The 12278-nt window shown below is 35.2% G+C and overlaps 2 protein-coding genes across 2 annotated transcripts in view; both read right to left on the bottom strand.

Moving 5' to 3' along the window:
* The window catches only part of LOC113460769 (uncharacterized), a 1042778-nt gene that overhangs the window by 226334 nt on the left and 804166 nt on the right, over positions 1-12278 (bottom strand). The window lies entirely within an intron of this gene.
* LOC141727927 (unconventional myosin-VI-like) overlaps positions 1-12278 on the bottom strand; it is a 32203-nt gene that overhangs the window by 17197 nt on the left and 2728 nt on the right. The window contains 10 exon segments of the mRNA XM_074534215.1: positions 478-638; positions 2351-2429; positions 2799-3007; positions 4372-4522; positions 5752-5842; positions 6597-6726; positions 7643-7720; positions 7833-7963; positions 9328-9421; positions 11052-11090. Of these exon segments, the coding sequence (XP_074390316.1) occupies positions 478-638; positions 2351-2429; positions 2799-3007; positions 4372-4522; positions 5752-5842; positions 6597-6726; positions 7643-7720; positions 7833-7963; positions 9328-9421; positions 11052-11090 (1163 nt within the window).

The following is a 12278-nucleotide window of genomic DNA, read 5'->3' as shown; positions in this document are numbered from 1 at the left end:
AGGGCCCAGAAATTACTTTTATTTCTGCAGTTAAAGAGAGCTTCTTCTTTAAAAAAAAAAATCCCACACAAATTCACTGTAAAAATGGAACCACCATCAAGACCTAGCAAAGATGTATTTTATTATTACTTACCACTGAAGAAATTCTATTCCCTACTTTAAATGAGTCATAAAAATCAGAATTCTAAGTTGGCCATCCTTGTTAGAACTCAAAAAAAGAAAGAGACCTGCAGTCATGTCCACAAGCACCTACAAAATCACCGATGTAGCAAGACGCAAAATGAAGAAAGTCTAAGCAAAAGCAATCTAACAAATTTCAAAATTTAATTTGAAAAACATTCCAATATACTGACTTAAAAGCTCCATTTAATGAACACAAAGTTCCATTAACCAAACAAGAGCATAGTCTTCTCCAAGGGAGCAGGATGGGGAGAAAAGAAAGCACAGAGAGGAAAATGTAACTCCTTGACTCCATACCTGCGCAAACCTACATCCAGCTGTGCCTCATCACTGATGAGCTCTGCCTCGCTCTGGGCAATCCTCATTGCCAGCTCGTGGTCACGGCGCTCCTGTTCAAGCACGGCCTGGTGCTGCGTCTCCTCCTCTCGCTCTCTAGCCAGCTGAGCCTCAATCTCAGCCTGTTTGAGAACAGGACACCTTTAGCCTTACCCAATCAAAACCAAAATGCTACATGAGCAGTATTTGAAAAAAATGCTATGTTGTGTATTAGCTTTTGGAAACATGTACAGTTTACAGAAATGAAAAATTAACAGCATTAGTATTTAGTTAGACCCAAGAAAAATGAAACAGCTACAAACTGAATCTTGGTTTTCATATAGTTTATCAAATATTGTCCACCACTTATATTAACTTTTTTAATAAAGTGCCAAGTAATTTTTTAAATATATGAATTATTTTTTTCATTATTATAAAAACTAATGTTCAGAAGTTTTCAGAATCATTAAAACTCAAATGAAACTGAGGCTATGGCTGCTTCTCCATAGCACTAACACAATACTTCCTTGATATTCTGCTCTTGGCATCACAGGACTTTGTAACAGGCACTACTTTGGATACAGGTCTGTATGTCATTTTGAAAAGGGATTAAGACAGACACTGGAATTCTCTGTGGAACTGATCTAACATGAATTTAAGCAAATGGTAAAACTTCCAACTTAGTGCAGTGCAGGAGCAATTCAAATATACTGCCTCTGCAGAGTCAAACAACAGCAGCAGTTAACCATCATTATTTCACAAAAAGCCTTGCACACACAGTAAATAAAACAGGACCATCCAATTCATACCTTCAAAAGGCACATACACCAAGTTTTAGCAGTGCCCCAAAATTAACAAGGAAACAAACTGCTTCCCACCCATCATTGTGAAGTTGCACCACTAAAACACCGAAAACTGTACCATTACACCAGTGACTTTACCTTATGAATCTTGTTTTAGATTAGCTGATAAAACCAACCAGCAGGAGGAAAGATAATGAGAAAGGAACTCTATGTGGGAGAATGAAACACCTTACAGGATTATATATCCACTTGGATCCAAACACAGCATTTTAAAGTAAAAGTGTAAATTACATTCTGCATTGCAGATATCCACAGCTCAGAACCCAAGAAACATTGATAAAGACAATCACTATAGATGTTCTTTTTTCATAAGACTGCTATCCCAGGTCACCCAAGCAATTTCCAATAAAAAAGGAAAAGAGGGATACAGGATCCAAACACACCTCCGAAGGAGAGCTCATTATGAAATCAGTAAGAATTGCCATAAATCAAGGGGAAAGGTGGAGGAGTGGGGTTTGAGCTGCGTGTATTTAGTGCAGCCAAAGGGGCTACCAAGGACAGTCCTGCCTCCTCTCATTATTACTGGCACTCTCAAAGTGTTTGCAGTTAAGCAAGTAAACAACACAATCAAAGTCAAGATGTGACGTTAGTAAAAGAATGCCAAACTTGCCTGACATGAACCACCCACCAAATCTTCAAAGGCTAAACCAGGATTCCCCAACGCTGCATATTTTTAAAATAACTTTTAAAATCCTTTAAAAACAGATGCACCTCCACTCAGAATATGTGAAGTTGCATAGGAACTAGAAATAGGTGATCTGTCTTGGCATACGCTAAACATGACATTTGCCCTATATTTACTAATAAAGCAACATTGGGGAATGACTCTGAGAAATGCATTTATAGAAAGAAGCCATTGGACTTGGTGGAGAACATAAGCTACAAAAAGCATTTATAAATAAGTAAATGAATACAAGAAAATAAACACACAACCCCAAAACCATCACAGTAACAAGAAATCCCCCAAAGCCACACACAGCTAAAGCATTAACCTGAATACGTTTTTCTTCTTCTTCTCTCTTTTTTCTCTCTTCCTCTCCCTGTTTTCTCTTTGCCTCAATCTCAGATTTCCTATTACATAAGAGGAGAAGAAAATGAAAATGTGTTATTATGACACAAATGAACAAGAAATAGTAAGAAATACAAAGTCTCTTTCATAAAACTGATTGGTACTCCACAAATCAGTACAGTTCTGATGACAAGATACTACATGTAAATTATGAAATTTTTCAAGTTCATCTGTATTTCCAGCTGCATCATATAATTTCTTCCATATGCTCTTCTGTCACTTGCCTTACAAAGGAAATGTTTCAACACTGCACAGAAATACAATCCAAATTATTCTCTAAGTGAAAGTGTATCAAAACCAACTTCATTTAAAAGCCTTTCCTGTTTTCTTCTCATTCTATAACCAGCAACTTATTCAAATTCAAGACTCACAGGCATCTTTCCTCTTCTTCCTTCCTTCGTTTTTGGTCTTCCTCTTCACGTCTCTTCCTTTCCTTTTCCATTTCCTCCTGGATGCGTCGTAGCCTCTCTGCTTCGTCCTCTTGCTGCTTCTTCTTTTGCAGTGCACTCAGAAGCTGCTCTGAGCTTTTAACTAAAGCATCATATTCTTTCTGTATCTGTTCTCTAGTCATTATAGTGGTCTGCAAAAATAATAAGAGGGTAATTGTTTTTTATTTGTACTTCACTTCTGAAAGAACATACTTAAAAATATTAAGTGATATGAGATCACTGAGCACTATATTTAAATCATATATACACCTCAGAGCTGGGAAGCTTGAGTCCACTCTTCCCTTTTTTTCTACAATCCTGAGGACCCATTCCTCTCCCCTCTCCTATAAAACCATCCAAATTCATCTCCATATCATCAGTGAAATTAACTTAACTTCCTTTCAAAACATACCTTCACATTTTAAATCTTGCAGTTTTAAGCAACAGAAATTAATTCTTAGCATGCTAGGATGGAAATTAAAGCCTTCCCAGTGTATTTTGCATTGTGCTCTTATCTTCTTTAGTGGTTATTTACAGCTCCGCTTTTATGTCATACATGAAATAGCTTTTCTTAATATTTCTGCTAGCACTCAGAAAAAATACTGCACTGTGTTGTGACTAACTTTTTCTAAAAAGTTATTAGTAACAAATTACAGGTTGAAAATGCTTCAAAAATAGCCTTTGCTAGACACGTTTTCAAACCTTATTGACAGGTACAATTTAATTTCATTTTACAATTCACATCTTACTAATAAAACTGCAATATGGGGATTTGCTGACCTTTTCTGATAGTGTATCATGATGATAATCACATGTTATAATTTTCATTAGAAAAGAGAACCCTAAGCTGATAGGTTAACTCTACCATCTTTTCAACAGCGATTTTAAATAGAGAAGTCTTAATATGGCACACTAAGAAAGCTATAATATTGCATGAAATATGAATTCAAGAAACCAAACTTTTTCTAACATTAATAAATGCCAGTGTGCCTTCATTTTGTCTTTGTGATTCTGTGGTAAGAAAGAGAGGACTACAGACCTGAAGCATAATCAACAAGCTGAATTCTATTTACCACCAAGTTTGAAAAACCTCATAACTGGAAATGTCTCTAGTCTGTGATAAATGCCTTGTTTCAGCCCTTATTAAGTTAAAATATTGGCAATGGTAATTGGCATTCTGATAATGGTAATAATGGTAATTGGTATTCCAATAGTGAAAGCAACAAACAACTTATTGACAGCACTTGTCTCGTAATACCAACATGCATTTTTTCTTTAAAACCTTCAGTGCCAATTTTGACACACAGATACCAAAGTCATACGCACCTATTTTCAGGATTCACTTCAGTTATATTTACAAATAGTTTTAAACAGGAATTACCCAGTGACTGAAAATTAAGACCACAATTTTAAAGTATATTTTCTGTTAAAAAAAATGCATTGGCCTTCTCCTTTAGATGAAGCTTTTAAAAGATTCCAGTACAAAGATACTTTTTCTCTCATTATTATCACATACCTTAATTTTGGTCATTGATGCATCAATAGAAGCCTCCAACTCCTTGACCTGCTTGCTTGTCTCTGCTTTTCCCTCCTTCAGAGCACTTACTACTTCATTAAATTTATCAAGTCTCTTCTTCAGTGTACGTACTTTTATCAGGCCATCAATGCTGTGAAGGTAAGACAGCTTATTTGCTTATTTGAAATAATTTTGGATGGTGATACTTTTAAAACTCCACAAATCACTCATGTAAAAAAGGTAGATGGGGAGAGAAGTTATGCCTTCTGACAAAACTCTCCCTCTTCTTTGAAATTTGAACATTATCACATCAAGTAACTAAGCAATGGAGCCTTTTCCAAGCAGTAACTAAAATTACTTAGCAAACAGTGGCTCAAAATGGAAAAATGCATTTTTATTTTGAGAATTAATTTGGGCTGGCTTTTTGTTTTTCTCACAATAATAAATGGATACTAATGATTATTAGTATCCACTAGAGGATTTTAACTGGAAAGGATAAAGGCTGAGTAGCGCTACTTATTCAAAGAGCAGTAACAGAATTAATCAGATAAAACTCTACTACACAGTATTACATCCCAGAATGAACACCGTCATTACACCCCAAAGGATTGAGAAAGCAAGGCTGGGGAGGAGTTCAGGAAAACTCAAGAGTTTTTTTAAGAACCACTATTGAAGGCCCCACACAGAAGTTACAAATCTGCAGACAACCTTCCTAAACAGATATCACTATACTGGGATTTGCAAATCAACACACAAAAGTAGAAACAAAATCAAATCATTAAAGATGAGCACCAATTAGCTAAAAAAAAAATGTCAGAAATGCCAAGATTCAAAATGAAACATAATTCTCAAAGGATGTAAAAGAATTTATGAGAGGCCCACAACTAGAACAGAGCTATGTCTCTGTCAAAGAACATTAAGGTGTCAGCAGAGCTTAATTACTGAAGTAGTTTTTCCATCAGTATTCCCTGCAATCAGATAATGGAATTAATTTCATGAGGAGATAAGACAGTTATTATTTCTAAGATAAAAATGAAAGGGAGCCTATAAAGGAAGGAAGGTGTTAACTTGTAAAGGACAACAATTAACGACCTTAAATTAAATTAGACAGACTTAATAAAAAATTTTTAAAAACAAGGTTGTCACTGAAGGATTTTATGAACAAAGAGATAAAGAAACATCTTTAGGAAAGGTTCAGATTTAGTCTATGCATCCTTGGAAAAGAGTGAAGGAACACAGAACCTCTCAGTCTCCTTCAATTGTACTCAGCATCACTCTATGATTTCAGATAGATTTAGTTAATAAAGTAAACCTCCTCTTACAGTCCCAAGAAAATATTATTTAAAACATACTTCCTTCAACCAAGGAATATCTTCTTACCGTGGTTTGTGCTTTCTCTTGCAAAGCCACATACGAATAGTCTTTTGTATTTTAATGCAGGCACTGGCTTGATATTTTATCTTATTTTTCACTGTAAACACACATAAGACAGAATCTTAATGTTTTATACAGTTTAACACAACTACTATCTTCCTTATACATTTGATGTCACAAAACTGTATGCAGACTATGTGTGCTTGAGAGCTTTTTGTATATTGGAACCACAACATTTAAGAAACAGAATAGCAGAATTCACAATCTTGTGCCAGGCACAGAGGCTCCCACCCAAACCCAACAGGAACAATGAAATGTGTGCACACTCATACACCCCTCCAGATTCACAGATACCAGTAACTTTTGTTAAAAGTTAGAGCACACCCAAGATTTTAGTGTTACAATCTATGATGTCTGAAATCTTCTAAGAATTCAGAAATTCTATTTGCTTCACTATAAACAGCAACAAATAATAATCAGTCACAGACTGTGCTGGCCCAAATGCACAGCCATGTGTGCACTGGCATAAGGCCTTTATGCTCTTCTTCCCCATTCTAATGCAGTTTTCACCCTCCATGTTATCAGAGACTGCTGACATTCTGCATCAGACCCTTCCCAATCTCCCAGGTACCTTTTCTGAAGCACACCACAAGTGCCAATCTCTATTGCACACCACCTTATTACTACTCAGCAGAGTAACTTCAAGAAAAATCCCACCAACCTTGAAATCAGTTACTCAGAGTTCAGTATGTATCTGCTATACATGTCCTTGGCCACATTTCAAGGTGTTATTAATTGCTTTGCTGTATTTTTAACCAACATTTTGAGTTAATAAAACATAAGCCACATACATTTAATCACCGAGAGAGAACACTATTGAACTTTTTTCCAACGACTGCAGATAAGCCAGCGGTTCACTCGTTTAACCAGCTCTGCCAAGTGATCCGGATCAGACTTCATTATCTGATCAAACTCTGCAAACTAAATGGCAATTAAAACAAGTTTTACATATTAGCAGGACAGAGAGTGTTAGATACTATTGTTTGAGATCAGGCTGAATTAAAATTTTTTATATAAACTGTATGTCATTATATCAGCTTTCAATTAAAGTCAGCAGATAATTTTCTTACACTTTGTTGTTTAATGATAACAGAAATTACAAGCGCAGATTTTTTATATGTTTGCTGTATGGACGTCCAACCCTTGGCATTTTGAATAATATAACCATTTACTAAACACCAAAAATACTTATTGTCAAAATTTTAAAAAATCAATTGCTTTTATACATCCTGGAGATGAACTCTGGCCTTCCACAACTTCAAAACACATCTAATTATGTATCTGTGGAAAAAAATAAAAGCTGAAAGCACTTCTCAATTTTTAACCTTTGTATAAGTTTCCCATTGAAGGCAACGTTTTCTGAAAATCCTGCACTTCTGCTTTTCAGTAAATATAAGACAGGAAGAACATTTTTCTGGGATTACAATAATTTTCCTTTGTCATCGCAATAGCTCTCAACTTCATCTCCTTACTCTGAATAGAAGCAGCAATGTTCAGAATCACAGAAGGAGATTTCAGTTATAAACATATTTTACTAGAAAATATTTCTTCTTGGCTCTGACTTCATCTTTTTAAAAGTCAACATAATTCTTGGAATACAAACATTGCATTAGAAATGCTGCAGCATCAGCAACAAGACTATAAACCCAATTGTATCCATACAAATTTTGTGGTTTATTCAAAGAAAATGAACAAAATTATTTGTACAAATCCTGGGCAACCTTATTTAGGTTGGCCACACTTTTACCAATGTGTTAAACAATGTTACTTTCAAATGTCCTTTTCAAATGGAAATTATTTTAAGATTCATAATCATGAACTCCAAGAAAAAGATTACCTTGCCAGGTCTAAAAAACACCTTGGTTAGTCCAAATTTGTAATCATTTTCATTCAGTCCCAGGGCTTTAAATAGGGCCTGAAACACAGAAACCAGAAAGGATTAAATTCTGCCTCCTTCAAAGAAACATGAAAACCAACATCACAATATATTTTCTCATGTGGATGATACAGAAGAATTATTTTCTTACTTTGCAAAAAAGCCTAGGGTCCAGTCGAGCCAATTTTTCAGGCAAGTATTTCTTGTACATATTATACAGTTCATGAAATGACGCTCGTGACGGGAAACCACCTTGCATCAAATCCAGAACTGACACCATCCCTAAATTCACAGACACATACACAAAACCTGGCATCAGTAACATGCAAATTAAGCTGTGAATTTTATGATAAACAGTAAGTAGGTTTATGACATAAGACTCAAAGACATTGTTCAGAGACTAAACCACAAAGTTCAGCTGGGATTTGATCAAGCCTGTAGCATTTTTTGATTATGTGATCAGTCACAAAAAGTTAATACTGAACACATGAGAAAAGCCCATAAGGTTTTCTCCCTATTTGAGAAGTAAGTAACACTCAATCATCCATATGATTTTTCTTCTAATATTTCTTCCAAAATCTTTTTTCTTTTTCAGCAGATTTGACAATTTCATTTTCAAAGGGAAGACAAAAAGACCCAAATCTACACCCCAAACCACCAAACAATGCCCAACCAGGCATTTATTTCAATCATGTGAATGGTATTTGTGAGACCTGGTGCAGATACAACCTCAAATACATGTGCAGGGCAGTGCTAGAACATTTAGTGTACTCGAAGTACAAAGTATCAGCTGCTAGGATGTAACATCAATGTCCCCAATAATGTTACAACATTTTGGCTGCAACTAGGGTATCAGTAAATCCCAGACACTGTCAGTAAGATTCAAATTACTTCAGCAGCACAGGCTATACCAGCTTTTACCCCTATTTTACATATTCTTATCCACGGAGGCTGCAGGTAAGATTTTAAGTTAGACCTTAACTTGTGGTTGCTGTCATAAAACTTAATCTTCTGCATACTTGCTTTCAACAGAAATTTAATTTGTTTATACTGTCTTTGTTTTTCAAAAAGTTCAGTGGGGCACGAGCAAATAAAGCTATACACTTGGAAAGCATCTAGCATTTCAAGAATAACAAAGATGCAGCATTTCATCCATGTTAGGTGTTCAGCTCCAAATCAAGCTAATAGTGATATGAAGAAACTTTTGAGAAAGTAAGCTTTTGAGAAAGTAGTATAATTAAACTCAATCACAGTATCAAAAAAATCAAAGAACACTGGTGTGCATCAATTACTAGATATCTCAGCTAACAGTGACTGCCTCTAAAATCTACAGGAGTTTCTAACACTTCAACTGCCACAGAAATTTTAAATTCTATTGTTCCAGACTGAACTGGTGCCCTATTAATACTGTGGGCAACTCTTCTTTGCAAGAAGAGTCCTAATGCCAATTCAGATGAATTATTTCTAAAATGAATGCTAAGTCACTAAAAATCTAAATAGCTGTTTATAAGGCATAAATAACCTATCTTCTAGAAAACAGATCAAGCAAGGAAATACTGCTTTCATCCCACATATTTAAAGCTTACGGTAATTTTTAACCACCAAAGTAAAAAATCAGAAGGAAAAATATCAGAGGCATACATTACCTGAACACTGAAGCTGAGAGAGGATCTGTCCTCCTTCAAAGTGGTGACTTGTCATCTTTAGATTAGGTTTGATACAGCGAATAAAGCTCGACCCCTAAGACCAAAGCAAGAAGTTAGCAAAATACAGATTTTTAAAACTCCTAAAATAATGGTTAAATAATTAGGACTTATGGGGGGGGGGAATAAAAATAATAGTATTCTAAAAGAGAAATGCTGACATTATCATAGAATCATGGAATGTTAATGGGTTGAAGTGAGCCTTAAAGGTAATCAAGTCCCAACCCCACCCTTTTCTCTCATATACCAGTTTTGCACTGAAATCTTGGTCTTTATGTAACTGATCTCAATGCTAAAACTATTAATTGGATCCTCAATTCTGTTGAATTTTCACTCAACTGTTCTCTTAACATGTATATAATCTATGATTTATGACTCTAGATCCTACTACCCTCAATATCTTCCACAGTCACAACACTAAAATGCCCCAGAGTTCACATGAGCAAACCAGACTCCTGACATCAGAATCATGCCAGATGAACCTGACCCTTAACTTCTACTTTTTACAGCTTCCTTTGGCTCACAGCTGCAGTCTCCCTTCCCTGATGTTCCAGTCTGCTCCTCTGCTATGACCATGTGTGCTACAGTGCTACACCACTGCTCTCTCTGATGAGTTGACATTTAGCAAGGATAACATTTTGCCGAGCACCACCCAATTATTCAGATTTTCCTTTAACAGGTGACTGCTAATGACAACTTTGCATATTCTAAAACAAAATTGGGACTGAGAAAACATAGTATTAAGCCTGATTTGTGGCATATTCTCTCTTTTTCCATCTCTCAGTTGAGAATGAGACAGCACCTGCCAAGGGAACTCTACATTAACAATATCTCCCCAATCACAGATTAGCTAAACTCAAGAGTACAGCAAGCCTGGCCACACACTTTTTTCCCTGGACTGTATTTCAGTTCCAGAATGTTCTGGGTGAAATAGATCACCTTCAGACCAGTCTCATGACTGCAGTAAAATTGTATATGCTGGCTATACTCCAAGCACCCCACTCCTTTGTTTCCCTTAATTTTCCACACTTATTCTTTTTTTGACAGAGCATAACCTAATATCTATAATTGGTTAGAACTTGTGGTCAAGAGAAACAGCACTGTGTTCCTACAATTCCACGTTCTAAAGTAAAATGGCATGTTGTACATGGAGAATTTCACAAGCTATCTAATCATATCAGCCAAATTAACAAATATTCATTAGGGGACTCAGTTTCCTTGACCACTTGTGCATTTACAGCCTATCAAAAAAAGTAAAATGAAAAAATATTTTTAATGACTTTATGGAACATTAAAACAATAATTAATAATAAAGCATTTCTTAAATTACTTACTTCTAATAAACACTTCTAAATTTTCTATAAATTAGTCATCAATGATAACCAATGCACAGAAAGAAGTAAAAGAGACAAAACAGGAGATTGCAGCACAGACAGATTTCATACTGCTTATTCAGTTTTTTTAACTTTCATTCTACAACTTTTTTGAAGGTGGTTGGTTTTCCTTTTTCCAGTAAATCTATAACCATTACATGCACAAGAAGATGTTCCAGTAGCTGCAAACTCCAAAGCAATTACTAATCACATTTATTGTAAGCCCTAATATTGAGATTATCTACTTTGTTTTACATCAGAAAACTGTGAACCTTCATCTGTATATATACTTACAGTGCTGTGAAGCTTCTCAAGAAGCAAATTTAACTGAGTCTGTAAAAGAAAACAGGTATTTCAAGAGCCTTACCATGGCATGAACAGAAATGTACACACCAAATAGAGGTACAGCATTACTGCATGCATGCTCATTGTTAGTGAGACAGAACTGATAAACCAAACATTCACCAATTTTAATAGACAAAATCATGCAAGTGTGCATGAATGGCCCTGAGGAAATTGCTTGTATTTAATTGCACAACAATACTGCATGGACTAGTCACTTATTACAACATAGTTATCACAAAAAGCATGCACGTCCTTTTGGGAAAATAAAAAATAATGACAGTGTAATAAAATTATATAAAAAATTAGACCAATCAGCAATCATTTTTAAAAAACACACTGAAATTTTGTGAAATCCCAAATTTAATCTATAACAAGCATTATTTGTGTGTTACACAATTAACACAAAGTATATTCCCAGGCTTTCCTTCTGGGGTTTTTTTTAATGTTATGTCAACATTTACCTGTAATGATCTATTTCTATTTCCAAACTTCCAACTTTTTAATTCTCTATTGATGACAAAAATTACACTTGCTGAGGTTACATTCAAATATACTGTGATGAGAAAAGCCTGTAATACTACTATTATTTGCAGTCAGGTTTTCAGGATAATCAGAGACTTAAACCTACCAGAGAAAACAATTTAGAGTTGGTATTGAAAGTAGTTGGTAGGGACTTTAAATACTCCAAAACCACATCAGAAAAATAGCAATATTTTTACTTTAGAGGTGTGTCTGGGTTTTGGTTTTTTGGGTTTTTTTTTTAATATAAATTACTGCTGGGCCAGCCTTTCTAGTTTTTTAGCAAACTTTAAGTATATAGACTGCAGCAATACAAAATTCAGTATGTCCTAACATATTCTTTTTCAGCACTGGAAGCAAAATTCAAAGGATCTGACTTCTGACTGAATTTTTTTAGCCAGATCTTTCAATTACCTTGAATCCAAGAAACAAGATCTGTATGGGTAGTGTGCATCACCTACAGCTGCCAGTTGTCCCTCTGGTAGATAAAATTGGTTTGGGATTTTTTTAACTTAACATGGATGTGGTTAGAAAGAGTGCCACAAGAAGCATGACAAACACTAATAACCTCCTGCTCAGTTCTCACTTATACATACTGTTTATATTTCAACTTGATCATAATAATTATGTTTTCTTAAGTCAGAAACACTTAAGTTT

The sequence above is a fragment of the Zonotrichia albicollis genome, unplaced genomic scaffold, assembly GCF_047830755.1.
Source record: "Zonotrichia albicollis isolate bZonAlb1 unplaced genomic scaffold, bZonAlb1.hap1 Scaffold_257, whole genome shotgun sequence".
NCBI lineage: Eukaryota > Metazoa > Chordata > Aves > Passeriformes > Passerellidae > Zonotrichia > Zonotrichia albicollis.
This window is presented reverse-complemented; position numbering and strand designations above follow the sequence as displayed.